The sequence below is a fragment of the Odontesthes bonariensis genome, chromosome 17, assembly GCF_027942865.1.
Source record: "Odontesthes bonariensis isolate fOdoBon6 chromosome 17, fOdoBon6.hap1, whole genome shotgun sequence".
NCBI classification, from domain to species: Eukaryota; Metazoa; Chordata; class Actinopteri; order Atheriniformes; family Atherinopsidae; genus Odontesthes; species Odontesthes bonariensis.
This window is the reverse complement of record NC_134522.1, coordinates 3,171,187-3,197,489: the sequence shown is the minus strand read 5'-3', so window position 1 is coordinate 3,197,489 and position 26,303 is coordinate 3,171,187. Positions and strand designations below refer to the sequence as shown.

The following is a 26,303-nucleotide window of genomic DNA, read 5'->3' as shown; positions in this document are numbered from 1 at the left end:
CTTTCCTTTCCTTTTGTTTCCTTTCCTTTCCTTTTGTTTCCTTTCCTTTCCTTTTCTTTTGTTTCCTTTCCTTTCCTTTTGTTTCCATTCCTTTTATTTTCTTTTGTTTCCTTTCCTTTTATTTTGTTTCCTTTCCTTTCCTTTCCTTTTCATTTGTTTCCTTTCCTTTCCTTTCCTTTCCTTTCCTTTCCTTTCCTTTCCTTTTGTTTCCTTTCCTTTCCTTTTGTTTCCTTTCCTTTCCTTTCCTTTTGTTTCCTTTTGTTTCCTTTCATTTCCTTTCCTTTCCTTTTGTTTCCCTTCCTTTCCTTTCCTTTTGTTTCCTTTCCTTTTCTTTTGTTCCCTTTCCTTTCCTTTTGTTTCCTTTTCTTTTGTTTCCTTTACTTTCCTTTTGTTTCCTTTCCTTTTCTTTTCTTTTCTTTTGTTTCCTTTCCTTTTCTTTTGTTTCCTTTTCTTTTCTTTTGTTTCCTTTCCTTTCCTTTTGTTTCCTTTCCTTTTCTTTTGTTTCCTTTCCTTTCCTTTTGTTTCCTTTCCTTTTCTTTTGTTTCCTTTCCTTTCCTTTTGTTTCCTTTCCTTTCCTTTTCTTTTGTTTCCTTTCCTTTCCTTTTGTTTCCTTTCCTTTTATTTTCTTTTGTTTCCTTTCCTTTTATTTTGTTTCCTTTCCTTTCCTTTCCTTTTCATTTGTTTCCTTTCCTTTCCTTTCCTTTCCTTTCCTTTCCTTTCCTTTTGTTTCCTTTCCTTTCCTTTTCTTTTGTTTCCTTTCCTTTTGTTTCCTTTCCTTTCCTTTTCTTTTGTTTCCTTTCCTTTTGTTTCCTTTCCTTTTCTAACATTTTTTCTGGCCATTAGAAAACTTTATGACGGATAAAAAAGTCCATGACTTAAAAATATGGAATACAGATATTAGTAAATAACAGCGGTTACAGCTGGAGCAAAAAATAATCTGCATCACATATGGCCATGGAAAAAAGTCATACGGGTCAACTTTATGTTGTGTTTATGTCAAACTGTCTACAGGAAAAATATCCAGGTCAGGAACAGTTCTGACTTCTACACATTTATCAACATTTATCAATATATTGGCAGCAAAACAAATTGTTGGCTGGAATAAAAAAATAAGTAGAGTTTATTCAGGAAAAACGGGGATAAAACAAAGTTTTACTGTTACATTTTGCAGGCTTTTATGGTCTTATTTCCTGGTAAAGCTTTCTTTAAAATGAAATACCTTTTGCCCTGATATAACGGTGTCACACCGCATGTTTCCTTACTATCGGTCTGACTTTCAGCCAACACCTCAGGTAATAATTCTGCTTGAGCTAACTGTGTCACGTGTACTTCTGGTTGGTCTGAACCGGTCCGTACCAGGCGGCTTCTGGCTGTTACAGGCCTCACTTTGACTTATTTTCTACCTTTATTATCAGGTAAAAATGTCATAATACCCACAAGTTGTTCAACAGTCATGAAAACAGGCCCAGAATCAAACACAAGTTTGCATTCAAAGCCTCCAAAACGGCCGTTTATTCTCCCAATAATCCTGACTATGACCCCAGAGAGGGAATCCTGATCAGAAACCAAAACAACGTGACCCAGAAGAGGCCGGCTCACCATGTTGATGGGGTCCACCGGTCCGATGCTGTTCACGTACACGGCCGTTTCGATCACCGTCGGTCTCACTGGAACACGACAAAGAAGACAAAACCGCACTGAATTAGATAGATAGATAGATAGATAGATAGATAGATAGATAGATAGATAGATAGATAGATAGATAGATAAATACTTTATTCATCCCAATTTGGGAAATTGTTGAATAGCAGCAGCATACAGTAAAAGATATGTAAACAATTAAAGTGAAAACAAGCAAATAAAATAAAATAAAATAAAATAAAATAAAATAAAATAAAATAAAATAAAATAAAATAAAATAAAAATAGTGAATAAACATTAGGTACAAATTACTGCCAGACTGTGAGACGGTGTCCTAAAAAACAATCGCTTTGAGGCAGAACCGTGGAGCCCCTGAAAAAGCATCAAAGCTGTGGGAGCTAAGAAGATCAGATGCATTCGATTTTCAATTTACTTACAATCCTTTAAAAGATTACTACGGTTTGTTCAAATAAATTTGACTTTTAATTTTAGTTAATGTGTTATCAGCAGGGCTCTAAATTAACTTTTTTGATCACCAGCCAATGTGGCTCGTAAGTTTCTGAAGTTACCAGCCAATCAGAATTTCCACTAGCCACATATTTTTCTGCAAAAAAGACAGATGAGAGCCACTGAATTCATTTGATCAATTTATTAACTAAAGCTTTAAATTAATTTTACAGTGAAATTGGGAATGTATATCCAATTAAAATAATTACAATAATTAAACTTATGTACATACAAAACTTATTCTAACATTTCATTACTCCTCAACCCTCACATACTATTCAGGGTCACATTTTTTGTACATAAAAAAATAACTTTAAAACTTATTTATATTCATGTGAACCCTGAATCTACAAAAATGGAAATATTTAACAACTTTCTAACCATGTTTTAGTGCAGATAATGCACAAATTAAACACAAAACTATGAGCAGAGACTAATTATGAGGGGGATACTGTGAAATGCTTAAACATCGTCCGAGCTCTCTGAACTGTCTTCGGATCCATCTAAATCAGTTCCATTTTTCCCTTTTCTCACAAAGTGTGGCCGGCGTGTTTCGCGAGGTTCATTATCATCCTCCTCCCCTCCTTTGGCAGGCATATCTTTTCTCTTCACGGCCGGCTGTCCCAACCATCGCCACATTTTGTTCGTGTTTGCGTCTGTATTTGCACCGGCGTCTATCGTATTTCCAAACCAAGAGTGACCCACGCCAGCTCCCCTAGTACGGCAGCCTCGGCGGATGCGTTCCCATAGAAACTGAGCTCGCGCACAGACTGTATATTAAAATTTCGCTTCCCGCGAAATAGATGGTAAAGTTCCTCATTTATCATCGGCCAAGCCGGCCAGTGAGTTTTTTTTAATACACGCCAAAAATAACTTTCACCCACATTTGGCGGGTGTTAATTTAGAGCCCTGGTTACCAGAGGTGGGTAGTAACCAGTTACATTTACTTGAGTAAGTTTTTGAAAGCATTATACTTCTAGGAGTAGTTTTAAATCTCTATACTTTTTACTTTTCCTTGAGTAGATGTGTGCAGCAGAAGCTGTCCTCTTACTCCGCTACATTAGGCTACAATGAGCTGGTTACTTTTCTTCTTACCTCTTTGGTATTCTACGCCTCATTATTTTTATCCCCCCGCGTACGCCTCATTTTAATGTTTTATTCTGACAGAGAGAGAGACTTCCGCCAAAGGCTCTACCACCTGACTGTGTTCCACCAATCAGACGCAGCCGTGCAGTCTGGTCACGTGACCGTACTCGATCTCAGCGGCGGGACGGGTTAGCTTTAGCATTAGCAGTCGTAGCAAACAAACAAAGAAACAGATGAAAAATGTCAGAACCAACGGTGGGAAATGAAGACGCAGACGAGGCCTCATACTGAAAGCATGTTTACCTTACAAAGAGTGAGAAACAGCAGCTACATTATGTGTCTTCTGTGTCAACCAAAACAAACGCACATTTCAGCAGAAACTCAACATCTAACTTGAGGAAACATGTAGCGCTAAGTTTCCTAAACTCGTTTTTTTTTCCCCAAACTAAAAACTGAAACATGATAAAACACAAAACTAAGAACTAAAAACTTGGCGCAAAACCCCATGAAACGTGACAACACGCGTCACGTTTAATGGAGAGAAGCCTAAGTAGATCAGACTGTTCCCTACCGGTCACGACTTCAACTGTCCAGATAACAGAAGAAGGAAATGTTGTTTGATCTTTCAAATCAAAGCTAAATCTGGAGGTAAAACAGACATGCAGAGAAAGCTCTTTCAGAGAGGACGACTTACCTCCGATGTCGGGCCGCAGTTTGTTGTCGTAACCCTCCAGCAGCTTATTTAGGATCAGAGTCACATCGCTCTCATACACCTTCGGAGATAAGACCCAGGTTTTATTTATGGGCACGTCCTCGTAGTCTTCATCCTCCTGCTTGCTGGGTCCAATGGCTGAACTGTGGAGGAGAGCAAACACTGTGAGAAAACTCAAGTCAGCACTTTTCTCTCTTTTGTGTCATGAGAAGGATTTTAAACTGGGACCGGGAGCCCTTCTGATGGAAAATTTCCTAGAAAATTTCTGAAGAAATTTTGATGGGTGCCAATCTACCGCCCGCCCTATCAACAAACCCTTTGGTTCAGTTAAAGTTGAGAGTCTCCTGTCACATATAAACTTTGAATGAGGTCTCTGTGATGTTGTATGGCTGAGTTATGAGGCCTCCAAAATAGGGACAGTTTTTGGCATTTTTGGCTCGTTAAGTGCTTTTCAATTTCCTCTGTGAGGCCCAAAATTCATAAGACAAGTTTGCTGAAGACAGTTATGTCATTTTTTATTAAGGTCCTGTTTAAAATACAGCTTTTATGGCCTCATTCAGTGCTTTTCAATGCATTTTCCCATTGAAAATTTTCCCACAAGAGTGCAAAAATACCTACATTTTGAGGTAGAATTCATCCAGGTGTAAGAGACATTGTGGATTTTAGAGAATTTTGAGCCTGTTGTCATTAATGTGGAGGCTGCGAGTGGTTTCTGTGGATTTCCCTGAGTTTCTGATGGCTACTCGATGGCTTCAGTCAGACGTCTGGCTGCAGCGTTCTGGATCAAGTGGAGGAGCTTCAGGGAGTTTCATGGACATCGAGATGTTACGAGGTGGAAAAAAACGCTTAATATGTGGAATAAAAGTCAGGTTTTGATCAAAGATGAGTCCTAGATTCCTCACGGTGGAACTAGGAGCCATGAGAATTCCACCCAGAGTAACTAAATGGTTGGAAAATGGCTGTTTTTATTTTGTTGTTTGCCCAAAACTATGACCTCGGTTTTACCTGGATCGCAGCCCACAGCTCATCCAAAGGATTTGTAACTTCTGTAACTGATCAGTTTCCTCAGGTTTCACAGATAAATAGAGCGAGGAATCATCGGCATAGAAGTGGAGTTTCCTGATAATGTTACCCAGAGGAGGCATGTCCAGAGAGAACTGAACCCTGTGGGAGACCACGGCTAACTGGAATCTGCTGGATGAATATGACCCAAAGAAGTAACCGTGATCCCGACGAAATGCTCGAGTCTTTGTTATAAGATCTCAGGGTCAATAGTGTCGAATGTGGCACTGAAATCTGACACGGACAGAGAGAAGACCACCGTCTGAGGCAATGAGAAGGTTGTTTGTAGCTTTGATCGGGACAGTTTCACTCTAAATCCACACTGAAACTCTTCATACAAACCATTATTCTGTAAATGGTTAGTTTCAAAAAGGAGGGTCAGATAGGGGTCCGTAATTAAATTAAAAGTGTCCACAGCACTGTCAATGAAGCCACCGATGGAAATGGATTCTCTTTAAAGAAAGAAAAAGCAGATAAACAGTAATTGTACAGAATTCAAAGGGTGTGTGAGCAGTGAGCACCAGGCAAAATGGTCAGTGTTGACCTAAACTTGCATTTCTATTTAAGCCACATAAAGCAGCCTCTGCTCCATCTCCTTGTTTTTCTTTAAATTGAGCTGTTTCAGAATAAACCAGGGCTGGGCAACGATTAAAATGTTTAATCTAATTAATCACATGATTTCCCTGATTAATCACGATTAATCTAATTTGTACGCAGAATCCAAAAATGAATCCAAAAGTAGCGTATAGCTTTTAGCATTTAGCTTTATTTTAAATGTGCTGCCATATGAATGAAAGTGCCATAACATTTGTTGTGCAAACACACTTTTAACATCAGCATCTTTCTGTAGTTTTTATGTAGAAGCCTCGCTCCACTGTCTGTTTCCTTGAATGACTTGCTGCTATCAGTTGTGTGTTTTGCCTTTAAGTGATATTTTAGACTGGAACTACTACGCTGAGAAGACAATTCAACTTGGCAGTGTTTACAGATGACTTTGGTTCTGTCGACTCCGCCGTCTGGAAGAACTTTAACATGAAAATGGCCGAGTAAAAGTTCCGTACCCTTCTCCATGTTTGGTGGATCCGCCGATTACTTTCTTTTCCTGTTCCACAGCAGACAGCAGCAGACTTTTACAAAATAAAAGCCTGTGAGCAACAGACTTTTACAAAATAAAAGCCTGTGAGCAACAGACTTTTACAAAATAAAAGCCTGTGAGCAACAGACTTTTACAAAATAAAAGCCTGTGAGCGACAGAATTTTACAGAATAAAAGCCTGTGAGCAGCAGACTTTTACAAAATAAAAGCCTGTGAGCGACAGAATTTTACAAAATAAAAGCCTGTGAGCGACAGAATTTTACAGAATAAAAGCCTGTGAGCAGCAGACTTTTACAAAATAAAAGCCTGTGAGCGACAGAATTTTACAAAATAAAAGCCTGTGAGAAACAGACTTTTACAAAATAAAAGCCTGTGAGCAGCAGACTTTTACAGAATAAAAGCCTGTGAGCAACAGACTTTTACAAAATAAAAGCCTGTGAGAAACAGACTTTTACAAAATAAAAGCCCCCCCCTCCTTTCCCTCTTCAAACTATTCTTCTTATTATTTATTTAATTTTATTTATTTACTTACTCATTTATTCATTTATTTTTTTATTTTATTTTTTAATTAATCTTACTTTATTCTATGTTACCCTTATTATCATTATTATTACTACTATTGTTATTATTGTTATTAAACATTTATTTATTTTATTTATCCTTTTTAAATATATACTGTATATGTATATTTCCTAAGATATCTGAATGCACTTATTTATTACTTATTTTATTTCATTATTGTTATTGCTGTCTGTGTGTCTGTTCGATAATTCATTGTGAAAAATCAATAAAAATTGTTGAAACCAAAATAAAAGTCTGTGAGCAACAGACTTTTACAATAATAAAATAAATAATAAAACCTAACTAATGCGCGATAAAATATTTATCGGCGTTAAATAAATAAGAAGTTAACGCGATAATAACGCGATAATAACGAGTTAATTCGCCCAGCCCTAGAATATACCATATTATATGTTAGAGGTGTAACATACTGACCCTGATAGGGTTTCTGCGCCAGGAATCTGTCTCACATTCAGCGAACTGATCGAATAGAGTTCAGTAATAAAAGCTGCAGCGGCTGATCGAGCTGCCAGGTGGCTACACGCATAGCTTCCATCATTAATCCAGGTCTGAACTAACTTCATTTGTAGAAAGTACCTGAACATATGCATGTATTAACACTCATTTGGTCTGAGCATGCATCCTCATTGCCTCACCTCCTTTATTGAAGCATCGAGCAGCAGGAAGTGGGGAGTGTAAAAAGCCCTGAGCCCATCCCTGAGTGGATGCTGTGGTGGTGGATTTAAATGAAAACAGCTGCAGCTTTAGGGTAAGTGGTTACCCAGCAGGCGTGTAAAAGAGAAGAATACTGATGGTTTAAACGCAGCACTGCTGATAAAACTCTGCTGGATCGCACTGCAATGACTCGTAAACGATTTAAATCCCAGACTTAAAGGAATATAGGACAAAGACATCAAATGTTGTTGTTTTTAATGAACTATAAGATTGTTTTTGGAATCAAATTACCATTAAATATCTGCTCTGAGCTGCTTTCTCCTCCAGCACAGCCTGAACCCTCTCAGACGAGCTTTCTGTCCTTTCTTTAAGGAGTCTTCAGGAATAGTTCTCCAGGCTTCTTGAAGGACATCCCAAAGCTCTTCTTTGGATGTGGGCTGATCCCAATGGGGTCAGGTCTTTGCTGGATGTTTTCCTCTTTCTTAAGGACATCACTTTCAGATCCTGTTCATCTGCTGGAGATAGTTCTTTAGGCCTGACACTTCTTCTTCTGTCCTCCACTTGTCCAGTTTCCTCAAATGTTTTAAGGACACACTGCACACCATGCTGAGATATGCCAAGTTTTCAGCTAACAGCTCTTTGGGAATCACCTTGTTGCTGCAGAAATCCTGTTTTCTGTCTGTCACACTGTGTTATCTTTGCTGTTTTTCACACATGCAGCTAAAGAAATGGGAACAAATCTTAATTCCAGTCTAAAACCCACAAAGAGCTTCTAGATTATTCATTTCTGGTGGCATAAAACAGTTTAATCATTTCATTTATATTAATTGTTCCATAATTAGTCATTAGATTATATCTTATATTCCTTTTTTAAGCTTTAAATTGAATCTTATTTACTTTTTCTTGATGTTGAATAACATATAATTCTTATTATTGTCTGTTTCTTTCCTACTTTTCTACTTTTAGACGTGATAACGTTCATTATTTTGGGATTAGGATTTTTTTTAAACTGAATTTCTTATATTAATTTGACTCTTTTGGTAACTGAAAGCAGTTTTAAACGTAAATGTACAAAAAAGTTGAAACTATGAAGCTGTTTTTCAGAGATGCAGCTAAAGAAATGGGAACAAATGATGTGTCTCTGTGACAGGCTGCTGGGAACAAAGTGCCTAAAGATCCAGTTTAAAATGGCTTCTGTGCTAAGTTGTCTGTTCTGTGTGGACACAACACTGGTTCATCCCTTGAGTTAGGAGCCTTTTTCCTGCCTGAATGGTTCATAGCTCAGAGTTAAGTGGCTTAATAAAGAAAAAACACATTCCTCTGAAGATGCTCAGGACTGGACTGAAGATGAGGGAAGAAGCAGAAAATGTCCAAAGAGAAACTCTGAAAGAGCTTAAGGAAGCTGCAGAACATTTGACCAGAGGTCCGTTTCACGAAGCAGGTTTAGTGAAAACTCTGAGTTGATTAACCCTGAAATGAGGGAAACCCTGAGTTTTCCGTTTCACAAAGGGAGGTAACTCAACCCCGAGAAAGAGGGGTAACTTTAGCCTGTTACACAAAGAGAGGTAACTTAACCTCACGGTCAGTTACCGGAGTAACAGACTCTCTGAACCTAACCTGGTCGGGACCAGGTTTTATTCAAGAAACCTTGAGTTTCTCTCTGTCTCCGCCCTCTTTCAGCCACACACGCCATTTGATTTCCTCATTCATTCAGTCAGCAGAGCGAGTTCTTCTACTTCTAAAGTCCTTTAGGCACAGCAGGAGGCGACTTTTTTCACCAACTTGTCCTTTTGACAACGATCCCGTGGATGAAGGTGCAGCATTACTGCGCAGAGAAATAAATATTCGTCGGAGATGGTTATCAGACCGCGCATAGATTTTTGCATTTACAGACAATTATCTTTTTGAGCGGCACCATCAGAATGTGTTGGGACAAAAGAAAAAAAAGACATAAAAAACAAATAAATATTTGTATGAATAGGCTTAAAAAAGATATATATAGGCCTATTATATTTTATAAAGGCACTCGTGTCTTGGGGGTGGATTCCCTCAGCCACTGCCCTCCCGTTAGAGGTGGCGGCCACCACCCGTTTTACGGGCATCTGCCTTCTTTCTGCTGGCTCAGTAGAAGTCTGTGTTAGTTTAAATAGGCTTAATTATTTAACAGAACATGATATAGATGATGACCCTAAATTGTCCTTCGGAGTGACTGTGAGTGTGCATGGTTGTTTGTCTCGTTTGTCTCTGTGTGGCCCTGTGATGGACTGGCGGCCTGTCCAGGGTGTACCCCGCCTCTTGCCCATTGACCGCTGGGATAGGCTCCGGCCCCCCCGCGACCCGACTGACGGATTCAGCGGTGTATAGATAATGGATGGATGGATGGTATAGATGAGAAGACATAGTTTATGTGTGTGAAAACAGCATTATGTTGGGAATAAAATAACTGCACAGTCAAATAGCCACTTAATATTTATTTTACAGTGTAAAACATGATCAAAATGAAGTACCTCCATGCCGAGGTCTCACCTGTTTGAACAATGTTTTTATATTTAATCTTAAGCTGCTGCCAAGTGCGCTTCTCCCCTGCAGGATTGCACCTAAATGAAATAAATGAATGGGCTACCATTCAAGCAGTTTCCCTGTAATATTATTGTGATTGCAAAGGACTACATTTAAACTTACACTTTTGCTGCTGCAGCGGTGTTGCACTTATTTCTAAAAACGAATTGAAACTCGCTGTATGAGCGCATTAAGATTTCCAATTCGAGGTTGCTGAAAAACGTAGCCCCTCCTCTTCCCCGTTGCCATGGTGACTCGTCGAATCGGGGCTCCATTGATACTGGCTTTTTAAAGTTGTGGTGCACGCGCTAAACTCAAGGTGAACTTACTCAGAGTTGATTAACCTCACTCAAATCAGCGTTTCTGGAACCGAAAACTCAGAGTTTTCTATCTCAGAGTAGATCAACTCAGAGATCAGGAATAGACTCAGAGTTGGTTGAACCTGCTACGTGAAACGGACCCCTGGACACTTTAAAGGTTACAGAAAGTCAGGCTGCTTGGAGGGAAACAGGAGGAAATGAGAGCTGATCAGGACTTTTGAACATCTGCTGATCCAAGACTTATGGGGGTTTAATTATATCAGAGAACATGCTGTGTATGGATGCTGCCCTTTACCTTTTCCCACAATAATACTGGAACTCTCCCAGGACCAAAGAAAGGTTTTGCTAATGCAGCATGTTTCGGAAAACCATAAAATCAGCTGTTTTTTTCAGTTAAAGGTATATTAAACCATAAAATGAATGAAAGCAGCTTTTCTTCTGATGATTGCACATTGTGAAGTGCTGTTGTACCGCATATGAGTGTAAGTCACACAGCCTGAAACCTCCAGATTCAGGATATAACTGATGCTTTGCTGTGTCTATTATAGGCTGTCACACACAGCCGAACACAACATTAATAAAAGGTGGACACGAGACTGTAAAGGACTTGGCGTTCCGCCCAGGCTGTGAGCTCAGCCGTGACACGATAACCTACTGCAGTGGGAATGAGCCCCGCTGCTACCTGTTATCACCTGAAAACTACCGGAACAACCGTCTGCTTAATGCTCTTTCTGTCTCTGTTAATCCATTTAACGCCCAACGAGCTCTGTGGAACCACCTGGCAGCAGATCTCTGTGTTTCTGACATGAATGCATGATTGGGCCAACATGCAGATGAGGTGGGCTGCTGGTGGAAGAACGGCAGCATCCACCTCGGCTCGTTGTCAGATGTTGGAGCATTTTCTCTAGTTAGAGGAACTGAAGCTCAGAGTAACGGACTACAAACTCACTCAGTGGGGTCACATGGAACTGAAAGGATCAGATTATTGGCTAAATTACAGTAAGAATGATTTGAGCAAGGGTAATTCTCCTTGGATATATGGCGGTGAATGAATGGGATCAGAGGCACAAAGCGTGTCATACCCCGGTATGATAGGTGGCGCTGTACCCATTCCAGCTGTTGCTAATAGAGCCACTTCCTGTTGACCTCTTCACCACCAACAACAACAACAAACTCAGGCATTGGAGAAAGATGGAGAACGCAGAGCCAGATGAAGCTACGTCCCTCTGATTCACCACGTGCTTCAGCGTCTACAAGCAGGTTTAGAGTGACTTTCAACCCAGTTGATCTAGGGGTCTGAATCCGATCACGAGTAACTCATACTATACGTGACTATACGTGACTATACGTGATTATACGTGGACTATACGTGGGCTATACGTGGGCTATACGTGGACTATACGTGGACTATACGTGACTATACGTGGGCTATACGTGGACTATACGTGGACTATACGTGGGCTATACGTGGACTATACGTGGACTATACGTGACTATACGTGGACTATACGTGGGCTATACGTGGGCTATACGTGACTATACGTGGACTATACGTGGGCTATACGTGGGCTATACGTGACTATACGTGGACTATACGTGGGCTATACGTGATTATACGTGGACTATACGTGGGCTATACGTGGGCTATACGTGGACTATACGTGGACTATACGTGGGCTACACGTGGACTATACGTGGACTATACGTGACTATACGTGGACTATACGTGGGCTATACGTGGGCTATACGTGACTATACGTGGACTATACGTGGGCTATACGTGGGCTATACGTGACTATACGTGGACTATACGTGGGCTATACATGGGCTATACGTGACTATACGTGGACTATACGTGACTATACGTGGACTATACGTGACTATACGTGGACTATACGTGGGCTATACGTGGACTATACGTGACTATACGTGCACTATACGTGGGCTATACGTGGACTATACGTGGACTATACGTGGGCTATACGTGACTATACGTGACTATACGTGGACTATACGTGGGCTATACGTGATTATACGTGGACTATACGTGGACTATACGTGGGCTATACGTGGACTATATGTGACTATACGTGGACTATACGTGACTATACGTGATTATACGTGGACTATACGTGGGCTATACGTGACTATACGTGGACTATACGTGGGATATACGTGGGCTATACGTGACTATACGTGGACTATACGTGGACTATACGTGGGCTATACGTGACTATATGTGACTATACGTGGACTATACGTGGGCTATACGTGACTATACGTGGACTATACGTGATTATACGTGGACTATACGTGGACTATACGTGGGCTATACGTGACTATACGTGGACTATACGTGGGCTATACGTGACTATACGTGGACTATACGTGACTATACGTGGACTATACGTGGACTATACGTGGGCTATACGTGACTATACGTGACTATACGTGACTATACGTGGGCTATACGTGACTATACGTGGGCTATACGTGACTATACGTGACTATACGTGGACTATATGTGACTATACATGACTATACGTGGGCTATAAGTGACTATACGTGACTATACGTGGGCTATACGTGACTATACGTGACTATACGTGGCCTATACGTGACTATACGTGACTATACGTGGGCTATAAGTGATTATACGTGACTATACGTGGGCTATACGTGACTATACGTGACTATACGTGGACTATACGTGACTATACGTGACTATACGTGGGCTATAAGTGACTATACGTGACTATACGTGGGCTATACGTGACTATACGTGACTATACGTGGACTATACGTGACTATACGTGACTATACGTGGGCTATAAGTGACTATACGTGACTATACGTGGGCTATACGTGACTATACGTGACTATACGTGGGCTATAAGTAACTATACGTGACTATACGTGGGCTATACGTGACTATACGTGGGCTATAAGTGACTATACGTGACTATACGTGGGCTATACGTGACTATACGTGACTATACGTGGACTATACGTGACTATACGTGACTATACGTGGGCTATAAGTGACTATACGTGACTATACGTGGGCTATACGTGACTATACGTGACTATACGTGGGCTATAAGTAACTATACGTGACTATACGTGGGCTATACGTGACTATACGTGGGCTATACGTGACTATACGTGACTATACGTGGACTATACGTGACTATACGTGACTATACGTGGGCTATAAGTGACTATACGTGACTATACGTGGGCTATACGTGGGCTATACGTGACTATACGTGACTATACGTGGACTATACGTGACTATACGTGACTATACGTGACTATACGTGACTATACGTGGGCTATAAGTGGACTATATGTGACTATACGTGGACTATACGTGACTATACGTGGGCTATAAGTGGGCTATACGTGACTATACGTGACTATACGTGGACTATACGTGACTATACGTGACTATACGTGACTATACGTGACTATACGTGGGCTATAAGTGGACTATATGTGACTATACGTGGACTATACGTGACTATACGTGGGCTATAAGTGGGCTATACGTGACTATACGTGACTATACGTGGACTATACGTGACTATACGTGACTATAAGTGACTATACGTGACTATACGTGGGCTATACGTGGGCTATACGTGGGCTATACGTGACTATACGTGACTATACGTGGACTATACGTGACTATACGTGACTATACGTGGACTATAAGTGGGCTATACGTGACTATACGTGACTATACGTGGACTATACGTGACTATACGTGACTATAAGTGACTATACGTGACTATACGTGGGCTATACGTGGGCTATACGTGACTATACGTGACTATACGTGGACTATACGTGACTATACGTGACTATACGTGACTATACGTGGGCTATAAGTGGACTATATGTGACTATACGTGGACTATATGTGACTATACGTGACTATACGTGGACTATACGTGACTATACGTGACTATACGTGACTATACGTGACTATACGTGGGCTATAAGTGGAATATATGTGACTATACGTGGACTATACGTGACTATACGTGGGCTATAAGTGGACTATACGTGACTATACGTGGGCTATAAGTGGACTATATGTGACTATACGTGGACTATACGTGACTATACGTGGGCTATAAGTGGGCTATACGTGACTATACGTGGACTATACGTGGGCTATAAGTGGACTATATGTGACTATACGTGGACTATACGTGACTATACGTGGGCTATAAGTGGGCTATACGTGACTATACGTGACTATACGTGACTATACGTGGGCTATAAGTGGGCTATACGTGACTATACGTGACTATACGTGACTATACGTGACTATACGTGGGTTATAAGTGGACTATATGTGACTATACGTGGACTATACGTGACTATACGTGGGCTATAAGTGGACTATACGTGACTATACGTGGGCTATACGTGACTATACGTGACTATACGTTTATTTTGACTTTCAACCAAGTTATATCGGGGTCTTAATCCAATCGCGAGTAACTCGATTCGATGCAATTTCTTGTCAGATTAAGGTGTCTACATGCACTTAATAACTCAATCTTATTGTAATTTAGCCAATAATCCGATCCTTTCAGTGCCATGTGACCCCACTGAGTGGGGCACAGCTTTCAGCTGAAGTTGAGCGTCAGAGATGAGTTCCTTTGCTTTGCTTTATCTGGAAACTGATTCACTGATTCGGCTCCAGCTCCGTCTCTTTCACCATCTTCCTCTCTCGGCTTAACTCCAGATGAGCGTGCTGTGCCTCCACAGATATGTAACACCGAAGGCTTCATGAAACTGTCGAAGTGAAAGCATTAAGTCATTTTTATGGTGATTCCCCCGACGGTTTCATGCCGATATGCCTTCAACAGTGACCGAGAGAGCCACAGTATGCATGTGACATTTGGCATTCACGCATGATTGGACAGTAAATCAAGTGAGCTATAATGTATAAGGTCAGAGTCTTCTTACTGCAACATGTCATGTTAAGCTTGACAGGCGCACTGTGGCTGAGTGAAACACACCGTCGGAGGACGGACGTGTTGATTAAGCTCGTTGGTCTGATCTGATAAAGCACCGATATCAGTATCTTTCTCATTCTAGTTTTACTCGTATTACAGTTATGAGTTGTTGTCATTCCCTGGGGACACCAGACGGCTTTCAGTAGCTGTTTTTGATTTGCATTTACAAGATTTAAGCAAGAAGAGGTGAATGGAAACTCAGGACAACTACTTCTTCTGCTGAACTACAACAGCTGGCATGTTGGGACGGGGCAACAGAAAGAAACAGCTGGAGGAACGTGTAACTAATCAGGTGAATTAGCAACAGATCAGTGACATTATTGGGTATAAAAAGAGCACCTCAGAGAGGCAGAGTCTCCCATCAGTCTACAAATTATGGAGCAATTTCAGAAAAATGTTCCTCAGACTTTTCCTCAGAATTTTCCATCATCTACAGAACATAAAATCATCCAAAGATTCAGAGAATCTGTTAAAAACAGGCCTGATTCTGTCCTGGAAATCCCTGCCTGGGCTCAGGAACACTTCCAGGAATCATCGTCTGAACACAGCTCAGCGTAACATCCACAGATGCAGGTTAGAGCTCCATCAGGCAGAGAAGAAGCCTGCAGTCCAGATGTTTCACCACCTGAAAACATCTTAAAGGGATAGTTCGCCTCTTTTGAGTAAGACCTCACAATCGCTTGGCCCTATTTTCTCTCTTCCTTCGTATCACTGCCTGCTGTGTAGACCGAGCAATCTTCGTTTCCTTTCCTTCTCTTTCCTTTCCTTTCATTTCCTTTTGATTCCTTTCCTTTCCTTTTGTTTCCTTTTGTTTCCTTTTGTTTCCTTTCCTTTTGTTTCCTTCTCTTTCTTTTCTTTACCTTTCCTTTCCTTTCCTTCTCTTTCCTTTCCTTTTGTTTCCTTTCCTTCTTTCTTTCTTTCCTTTCCTTTCCTTTTCCTTTTACAAAATCGTCCATCCAGAAAAAGTCAGACCTCACAATCTCTTGGCGCTATTTTCTCTCCCTTCCTATCCCTGCGTTCAGCCACCTAGCGACAACCGCACCTGTTACGGTGTTTGCTGCTCGGTCTGCGGCAGGCGGCAGCAGGCAGTGATACGAAGGGAGAGAAAATAGGGCCAAGAGATTATGAGGTCTGACTTTTTCCTGGAGAACCATTTTGTGATGCAAATGTATTACTCTGTTGAACGCATATTGTTCTGAGAAGCAAGACGCTTTATTTTTTAAACCCCAGCCAACTAGCCGGACTACCTTCATCAACACCAAAACGAGGCTGGAACTCTGCTCACAGGACGCAGCAGGGGGTAAGAAGATGTTCAGAAATGATGTTGCTGATATGGGATGTTACACAGCTTCATGTCAAAAGAGGCGAACTGTCCCTTTAAATACAACAGAGAAGACCCAGGAATGGGACAACATTCCTCTCCCAAAGGTCCAGCAGCTGGTCTCCTCAGATCCAGATGTTTACAGATGTTGTTAAAAGAAGAGGGGATGCTGCACAGTGGGGAACACAAACCTGTCCCAATATTTATGAGACGCGTTGCTGCCATCAGATTCAAGATGAGCTTTTTGTGTTCTGTTGTGAATTAAATTCAGGTGAATGAGATTTTCTTTATATTTTAAACGGTGTCCGAGCTCTTTTGGAACTGGAGTTGTATCTTTATATTATCAGTATCATCCGTGTCCTGAATAAGATCGTCCTGCCGTGGCTCGCGTTATGTTTGCACGGACGTGACTCGGCCGCTCTTTTGGGATTCTCTCACACTTGTGTGAATAGATGAATCAGTGGTTTGGAGAAGTGGAAGAACAGCAGGTTATGTGAGAGTCTGTCCTCTGCAGGGGTTCCTTTTACAGGCTTCACTTTCGTCACAGCAGGAGGCTCTTAGTGCAGCGAGCAGAGTCTTATTTTAACAATGTCGGAGACAAGCTGCATGCCAGGCACAGCTTTTAAAATTAGATCAGGAGCAAAGACAAAAGATGTCTTAATTTCCTCTTTTTCAGCCCACTTTCATTTAGTAGCAATATAGGAACTCTCCTACTGTGGGCTATAAGTGGGCTATAAGTGGACTATAAGTGGACTATAAGTGGACTATAAGTGGACTATAAGTGGACTATATGTGGACTATAAGGGGACTATATGTGGACTATAAGTGGGCTATAAGTGGACTATATGTGGACTATAAGGGGACTATATGTGGACTATAAGTGGACTATAAGTGGACTATATGTGGACTATAAGGGGACTATATGTGGACTATAAGTGGACTATAAGTGGACTATATGTGGACTATAAATGGGCTATAAGTGGACTATATGTGGACTATAAGGGGACTATATGTGGACTATAAGTGGGCTATAAGTGGACTATATGTGGACTATAAGGGGACTATATGTGGACTATAAGTGGACTATAAGTGGACTATATGTGGACTATAAGGGGACTATATGTGGACTATAAGTGGACTATAAGTGGACTATATGTGGACTATAAATGGGCTATAAGTGGACTATAAGTGGACTATAAGTGGACTATAAGTGGACTATAAGTGGGCTATAAGTGGACTATAAGTGGGCTATAAGTGGACTATAAGTGGACTATATGTGGACTATACGTGGGCTATAAGTGGGCTATAAGTGGACTATAAGTGGACTATAAGTGGACTATAAGTGGACTATAAGTGGACAATAAGTGGGCTATAAGTGGACTATTTGTGGACTATAAGTGGACTATAAGTGGACTATAAGTGGGCTATAAGTGGACTATAAGTGGACAATAAGTGGGCTATAAGTGGACTATAAGTGGACTATAAGTGGACTATAAGTGGGCTATAAGTGGACTATAAGTGGACTATAAGTGGGCTATAAGTGGACTATAAGTGGACTATAAGTGGACTATAAGTGGACTATAAGTGGACAATAAGTGGGCTATAAGTGGACTATTTGTGGACTATAAGTGGACTATAAGTGGACTATAAGTGGGCTATAAGTGGACTATAAGTGGACAATAAGTGGGCTATAAGTGGACTATAAGTGGACTATAAGTGGACTATAAGTGGACTATAAGTGGGCTATAAGTGGACTATAAGTGGACTATAAGTGGGCTATAAGTGGACTATAAGTGGGCTATAAGTGGACTATAAGTGGACAATAAGTGGGCTATAAGTGGACTATAAGTGGACTATAAGTGGACTATAAGTGGACTATAAGTGGGCTATAAGTGGACTATAAGTGGACTATATGTGGACTATATGTGGACTATAAGTGGGCTATAAGTGGACTATAAGTGAACTATAAGTGGACTATATGTGGACTATAAGTGGACTATAAGTGGGCTATAAGTGGGCTATAAGTGGACTATAAGTGGACTATAAGTGGACTATAAGTGGACTATATGTGGACTATAAGTGGACTATAAGTGGGCTATAAGTGGACTATAAGTGAACTATATGTGGACTATACGTGGGCTATAAGTGGACTATAAGTGGACTATAAGTGGACTATAAGTGGGCTATAAGTGGACTATAAGTGAACTATATGTGGACTATACGTGGGCTATAAGTGGACTATAAGTGGACTATAAGTGGGCTATAAGTGGACTATAAGTGAACTATATGTGGACTATACGTGGGCTATAAGTGGACTATAAGTGGACTATAAGTGGACTATAAGTGGGCTATAAGTGGACTATAAGTGAACTATATGTGGACTATACGTGGGCTATAAGTGGACTATAAGTGGACTATATGTGGACTATAAGTGGGCTATAAGTGGACTATAAGTGGACTATAAGTGGACTATAAGTGAACTATATGTGGACTATACGTGGGCTATAAGTGGACTATAAGTGGACTATAAGTGGACTATAAGTGGGCTATAAGTGGACTATAAGTGAACTATATGTGGACTATACGTGGGCTATAAGTGGACTATAAGTGGACTATAAGTGAACTATATGTGGACTATACGTGGGCTATAAGTGGACTATAAGTGGACTATAAGTGGACTATATGTGGACTATAAGTGGGCTATAAGTGGACTATAAGTGGACTATAAGTGGACTATACGTGAACTATATGTGGACTATACGTGGGCTATAAGTGGACTATAAGTGGACTATAAGTGGACTATAAGTGGGCTATAAGTGGACTATAAGTGAACTATATGTGGGCTATAAGTGGGCTATAAGTGGGCTATAAGTGGACTATAAGTGAACTATATGTGGACTATACGTGGGCTATAAGTGGACTATAAGTGGACTATAAGTGGACTATATGTGGACTATAAGTGGGCTATAAGTGGACTATAAGTGGACTATAAGTGGGCTATTAGTGGACTATTTGTGGACTATAAGTGGACTATAAGTTGACTATATGTGGACTATATGTGGACTATAAGTGGGCTATAAGTGGACTATAAGTTGACTATATGTGGACTATATGTGGACTATAAGTGGGCTATAAGTGGACTATAAGTTGACTATATGTGGACTATATGTGGGCTATAAGTGGACTATAGGTGGACTATATGTGGACTATATGTGGACTATATGTGGACTATAAGTGGGCTATATTTGGACTATAAGTGGACTATATGTGGACTATAAGTGGACTATACGTAGGCTATAAGTGGGCTATATTTGGACTATAAGTGGACTATATGTGGACTATAAGTGGACTATACGTAGGCTATAAGTGGGCTATAAGTGGACTATTTGTGGACTATAAGTGGACTATAAGTGGGCTATATTTGGACTATAAGTGGACTATACGTAGGCTATAAGTGGGCTATAAGTGGACTATAAGTTGACTATATGTGGACTATATGTGGACTATATTTGGACTATAAGTGGACTATATGTGGACTATAAGTGGACTATAGGACTTTACGTGGACTATAGCCACAGAATAGTGGAGGAATAACAATAAATGACACTCCCTCATGCATATTAACTGTCATGACAATGTGTTTACGTTGTTTTTTTCTTATCGTGTTTCAGTTCAATACAAGAACATCTGTTCTGACATGCAAGTGTAGAAAGGTAGATGAGGCTCGTGTTATTTGCATCCAAGCAGAATTTTCCAGAACTGAATCGGGATGCATTGTAAGCTGGTCATACACAACACTTTTTTTCAGATTTCAGAGTCAGAGGAATCTCATGAGAGTTGTGGCGCGCTCCCGCGGTCTCGGCCGTTTGGTGTAAGGTGGTGTAAGCGGGGGAAGCTGTGCATGAGAGTAACCATGGCGACGAGGCTAAACACTGTACGGTACAGTTGGAACGTACCAAAGGAGCCGTGTCCACGTTATACAGCAACGTTTTTACTTTACTTTAATAAATGATGGGAAATAATCTCTAAATTTAGTTGTGGTCTTACAAACAGTGGCCCTAAAGACTTTGTCTTTAGACGTGAGAGAGTCTGACGTGTTGGTCTGTTAAAGATCTTTCTTTAAAGTATTCAGAATCTTTGACACCTCTTCGGCATATGTTGAGATTTTAGCTCAGAAACGTTCCCTGTCAGGAAGTGAAGGTTCAGTGAAAACAACGCATCGTTTCAGCCTGCTGACATCTGCAGCATCAACATTATTCTGAACAACAATCTGTCATACGCCAGTTGGAAAGGGCACTCCATCAACGTTTCCTGTGAAAATGTGCTTTTTAATCGTGTTTGGTCCTTCTCACCCAATAAAAAAAGGTGTAGGAGGCCTTTGAGTTTTAGTGTACGGCTTCACTTTGATATATAAACCTGGTATGGGAAGAACAGGCAGTTACTGGAGATGAAACTGAAGGAGAAAGATAATAAATCGTATTATTGCAGGTCAAGACATCATCACCTCGGCAGTTTAAATTCTACCCTTTTCTTTGAGAGGCAGAAGTACGAGCCGCTCAGACATTCAGCTCTTAGAGGCTTTATTGATACGTCACATTTAAATCAGAAAGGTCACTCAGCTAAAACAGTGAATAGTGAAAGTTTAAAATCAAATAAATCAATTTGTCTCCTGTAGAACAGGTAGACGTGACTCCAGGGTAACTGTGGACTGTCTCACTGATCCCTTTGGTCATTCATTTCCAGTAATGCTCCATGCCGGCATGATTACATCACATCGGTCTCCCATCTTACTGCACCTTAAAACCGATCAATGGGACTGATCCCTGCTCACTTAATGGGCCACTCAGATGTATCCTAAACTTAGTTTGTTCACTTAAGTGTGAGATAATTGTTGCTTTATGATATTGATTATGATAATGGGAGAAGCAGCTTCCAGAAGGAGGGAAACTGAGGGAAACTGTTATTCCTAGGACATCGAATGTTTCCATCTTCTCAAAGCCCCAGGAGTCTCTTAAGATGTTCACACAAGATTTCCCTTGGTGGTAGTTGCCCGATAAACTGGCAGCATCGATATCAGAAGCCCACAGCAGGACTCAGTAAAAGCTTTACTGCCTTATAATCATTGTACAGCGGCTGGGGGTCACAGGACCCACAGACAAGAGACTCGAATCTCACCAGAACACCTGTAATGGGTAGCAGTAGTCTCCGTTCACACAATTTGACAAGAACATCGAATCATAAACTTACCAATAAGAAGTGTTTAGGGGCATGTTACACCTCATCCTGACTGAACGCGAGCGAGCGATTGATAAAAAGTGATCAGAATGCGTACTTTTCAATCAGCTTGTCCTGACATGTCGCTCCATCCAGCGATGACGCCGACCCCTTATAAAATCGCCCGCTCTGTCTCTATTTGGACGACATTTCGCGGCGGCATCCCGCCCCTAAATGCTTCTTATTGGTTGAAATGAACACGCTGCTTCCTGTTGACAAGCTAGTTAGCAACAGGTTAGCATCTCTCAGGGAATAATGGACGAGGAGAAGCTGATCTTTACCGTGGAACAGCAACCAATGGTTTATGACCCCAAACACCCGAACCACAAAGATCTGAACCGAAGGGAGCCGGAGAACTCAGTGTTTCAAGTGAGTACTTTCTGAACCAATAGAATCACTCCAGACAAAATCGTCACTAAATATCTGCATATCAGGACACCCTCGCGAAATTTTGTCGTCGTACCGCGTCAGTTTCGCTCGCTTTCAGTGAGGATGAGGTGTTATAATCATTGTACAGTGGCTGTAGAGAAACGTATTCGTGATAAATCACGAGTTAACTATGGACAATTTATGGATTAATTGCGATTAAATATTTTAATTGGTTGACAGCCTGAGTAGAAATACATTCTTTTTACATTTTTGTAATTAACATGCAGTTGCTCTCACAACCACTAGAGGCAACCTTTACATGAAACGTATTTGAAGGTCGTATCTAACTGTCTGACTGTATGGCTGTGTTCGAAACCGCATACTACATACTACATACTGCATACTGCATACTGCATACTGCATACTACATACTACATACTGCATTCTACATACTGCATACTGCATACTACATACTACATACTACATACTGCAGACTACATACTGCATACTACATACTACATACTGCATACTGCATACTACATACTGCATACTGCATACTGCATACTACATACTACATACTACATACTGCAGACTACATACTACATACTGCATACTACATACTGCATACTACATACTACATACTGCATACTGCATACTGCATACTACATACTACATACTACATACTACATACTGCAGACTACATACTACATACTACATACTGCATACTGCATACTGCATACTACATACTACATACTGCAGACTACATACTACATACTGCATACTACATACTGCATACTACATACTACATACTGCATACTGCATACTACATACTACATACTACATACTGCAGACTACATACTACATACTGCATACTACATACTACATGCTGCATACTGCATACTACATACTACATACTGCATACTGCATACTACATACTGCATACTACATACTACATACTGCATACTGCATACTGCAGACTACATACTACATACTGCATACTACATACTACATACTGCATACTGCATACTACATACTACATACTACATACTGCATACTACATACTACATACTACATACTGCATACTACATACTACATACTGCATACTGCATACTACATACTACATACTGCATACTACATACTACATACTGCATACTACATACTACATACTGCATACTGCATACTACATACTGCATACTACATACTACATACTACATACTACATACTACATACTACATATTGCAGACTACATACTACATACTGCATACTACATACTACATACTACATACTGCAGACTACATACTACATACTACATACTACATACTGCATACTGCATACTGCATACTACATACTACATACTACATACTGCAGACTACATACTACATACTGCATACTACATACTGCATACTACATACTGCATACTACATACTACATACTGCATACTGCATACTGCATACTACATACTGCATACTACATACTGCATACTACATACTACATACTACATACTACATATTGCATACTGCATACTACATACTGCATACTGCATACTACATACTACATACTTGCATACTGCATACTGCATACTGCATACTACATACTGCATACTACATACTGCATACAGCATACTCATCGATCAGACAGTATGCAGAGCGTTTACCCACAATGCATTGCGCTCCTGCCCGATCCGAAATCAGCCGGCCTGAAGCTGATTTCCCTTAAGCTCTAAACTCTGTAAACTTTAGCAACATTTGAAACATTTTCAGGCGAGAAAGTAGTCGTTTAGATCCCCAACGTGTTGAAAACCTGACAAAATACCGGCTGTTTATAATTTTGTTCCCACGAACTCGGCGCTACTAAAGCTAGCCGCAGTGAGCAACGCACTTCCGGTTATTTTCACAAAATAAAATACCCGTTGCCTTTTATCATAGGGAAAGCCATTACCATACAATTGGTGCTTTTGTTTTGAAAACAGGAAGTGAACCTACCCTCGTTGTAGCTAGCTTGAAACGGCCGTTTTGACAGGAAATGACGATCGGCGACGTCACGTTACGTTGCATCTTGGGTAGTTTGAGTATGAGTAGTAACCTCATGATGCATACCCAACATTTAGGAGAATCTAGTATGCATCCGGGAACTTCTCGCTTACTCAAACTCGCATACTAACTCAAAAAGTTAGTAGGAGGAGTTGGAGTAGTAGGAGAATTATGCGGTTTCGAACACAGACCATGTGTATGTGGATCCATGCGCTCTTACTTTAGAGGAGGACAGGCTACGTGAACATGTGGAAATGAGGCCTAAAAGTCTTTCGTGTTGATGCGTGATGTCGGAGAATCCCAACAAGATGTTCAGACATCGTCAGCTGTACCCAGATGACTCAGATTACACCACAAACAACTACCTGGACCCATTCAAATGCAGAGTTATGACCCTTACTTTGTAACCTTTAACAGAAACTGAGTGAATCGGGTTTCTGTTCTTGGCTGGCAGCAGTGAAACCTGAACTGGTCTTTTACTTCAGTTTCCCAGCTTCCACCAGTCATAGAAACTCCCATGTGTTACCATCCAGAGAGCTGCGGCCCAACGGATGTTTTCAGTTCCTTTCTTCAGTTCTGATTGGACTGTTTCAGACCTACTCAGACCAGAACCAAAGTCTCTGAGATAGAATCCCAACTCAGATGTTTGTACTGGGCTGTAAATGGGGCTCCCAACCGGGATCTGTAGGAATTTATTGACTGTAATGCTGACAAATGCTTGGCTGACGTTTAAAGACCTTTTCCAGGTTTCAGTTCAACTTTGACAGTAAAGGGTGCCAAGACTAAGATCAATGCATTGCCTGCAGATTAATAGCTTTTGTCTACCACTTGCACATTGTGTCCAACATCTTTACAGGATATAATTCACTACCTAAAGGTCTGTTTCTGACCGAGAACAAAGTCCTGAACCTTCTGCAACCAGCCAACTGTACAGATCTACAGCTCTAAAGCCCAGACACCTGTCTTAATGCAGTCTGATGGCCTCCTCACATCTTCCTTCCAAGGCCACAGCTCACACAAAGAGCCGCCGATGCACCGCAGGTAGAAAACGGAAAAAAAAAAAAAAAGACATTTCAGCATCTTAAACTGACAAAACCCTCTTCTCCGCCTCATGCAGGAGGCATCAAACCTTTTTTAAATCCGTCCACACTTACCAGAGACCGAGCAGCGCGAAGAGCAGCCAGGGATGCATGGCTTTGTCCCGGGAAAACAGCAGCTTCATCCCGCACCTGGAGGCGCGGAAAGCTCGGCGGCGTCCGCGGCGAAAACGGGAGAAATCAGGCGGGTTCCTGCCGGTAGATCGAGTCTGAATTCAGCCGGTGGTTGTTAGGTGGAGCGGCGGACACATGTGAGGCATGGATCCATGGCGTGCGTGCAGGGGGAGGATGCAAAACAGTGCGTGAGGTCGGTGCCGGGGAGCTGACTCTGCTCTCTGCAGTGCCGCTGACAGGCTGCGGTGACGGATGCGGTGACGGATGCGGTTCCCGGCGCGGAAAAATCAGCGTTTCATTCCTTTTATTGACTCGGTTTGATGGCCGGAGATGTGTCGGCATGTGTAACAGCCCCGTGAGTGCATGCAGCCCGCTGCTGAGTGCTTTAATCCATTAAAAGAAGCCGCTCAGTCACACTCAGCTGGAAGCTTTCTGCAGGGAACAAACCGCTGGCTGTCTGAGCAGCTGGAGGCTGATGCACAGCCTTGCTCAAGGGCACCTTGACAGGGTTGTGGAGGAGGAGAGCTTCACTTTAATTAAATCTTCATAGTCTCAGTCAGTCGGGCTGAATTAAAGCAACCCTAAAGTTTGTGAACCTTAAAACGATGCGTTTCCCACTCATCCTTATAGTTCTGCACATTCCTGAAGCTGCCTTGTTCCATTCCAATTCAATTCAGTTTTATGTATATAGCGCCAAATACAACAAATGTCACCTCAAGGCACTTAGATAATAAAGTACAATTCAAGCCAATTGGAATTATATATATACAGCACGAAGTATGCAACTGCAGGCTCAAGGCACTTTCCAATTCAAGCTAATTACCATTCAATGTATTGTAATACA

At 41.1% G+C, this 26,303-nt stretch overlaps 1 protein-coding gene across 2 annotated transcripts in view; it reads right to left on the bottom strand.

Annotated features, from left to right (window-relative positions):
• Nucleotides 1-25,916, bottom strand: part of gabrg1 (gamma-aminobutyric acid type A receptor subunit gamma1) — a 34,843-nt gene extending 8,927 nt beyond the window's left edge. For both annotated transcript variants that reach the window (XM_075448928.1, XM_075448929.1), the window contains exons 1-3: nt 25,403-25,916; nt 3,929-4,089; nt 1,600-1,667 (exon numbers count right to left, since the gene is read on the bottom strand). In XM_075448928.1, coding sequence (XP_075305043.1) covers nt 1,600-1,667; nt 3,929-4,089; nt 25,403-25,470 — 297 coding nt within the window. In that variant the 5' untranslated portion in view covers nt 25,471-25,916. The remainder of the gene's footprint in view (nt 1-1,599; nt 1,668-3,928; nt 4,090-25,402) is intronic.
• Nucleotides 25,917-26,303: the final 387 nt, after the last annotated feature.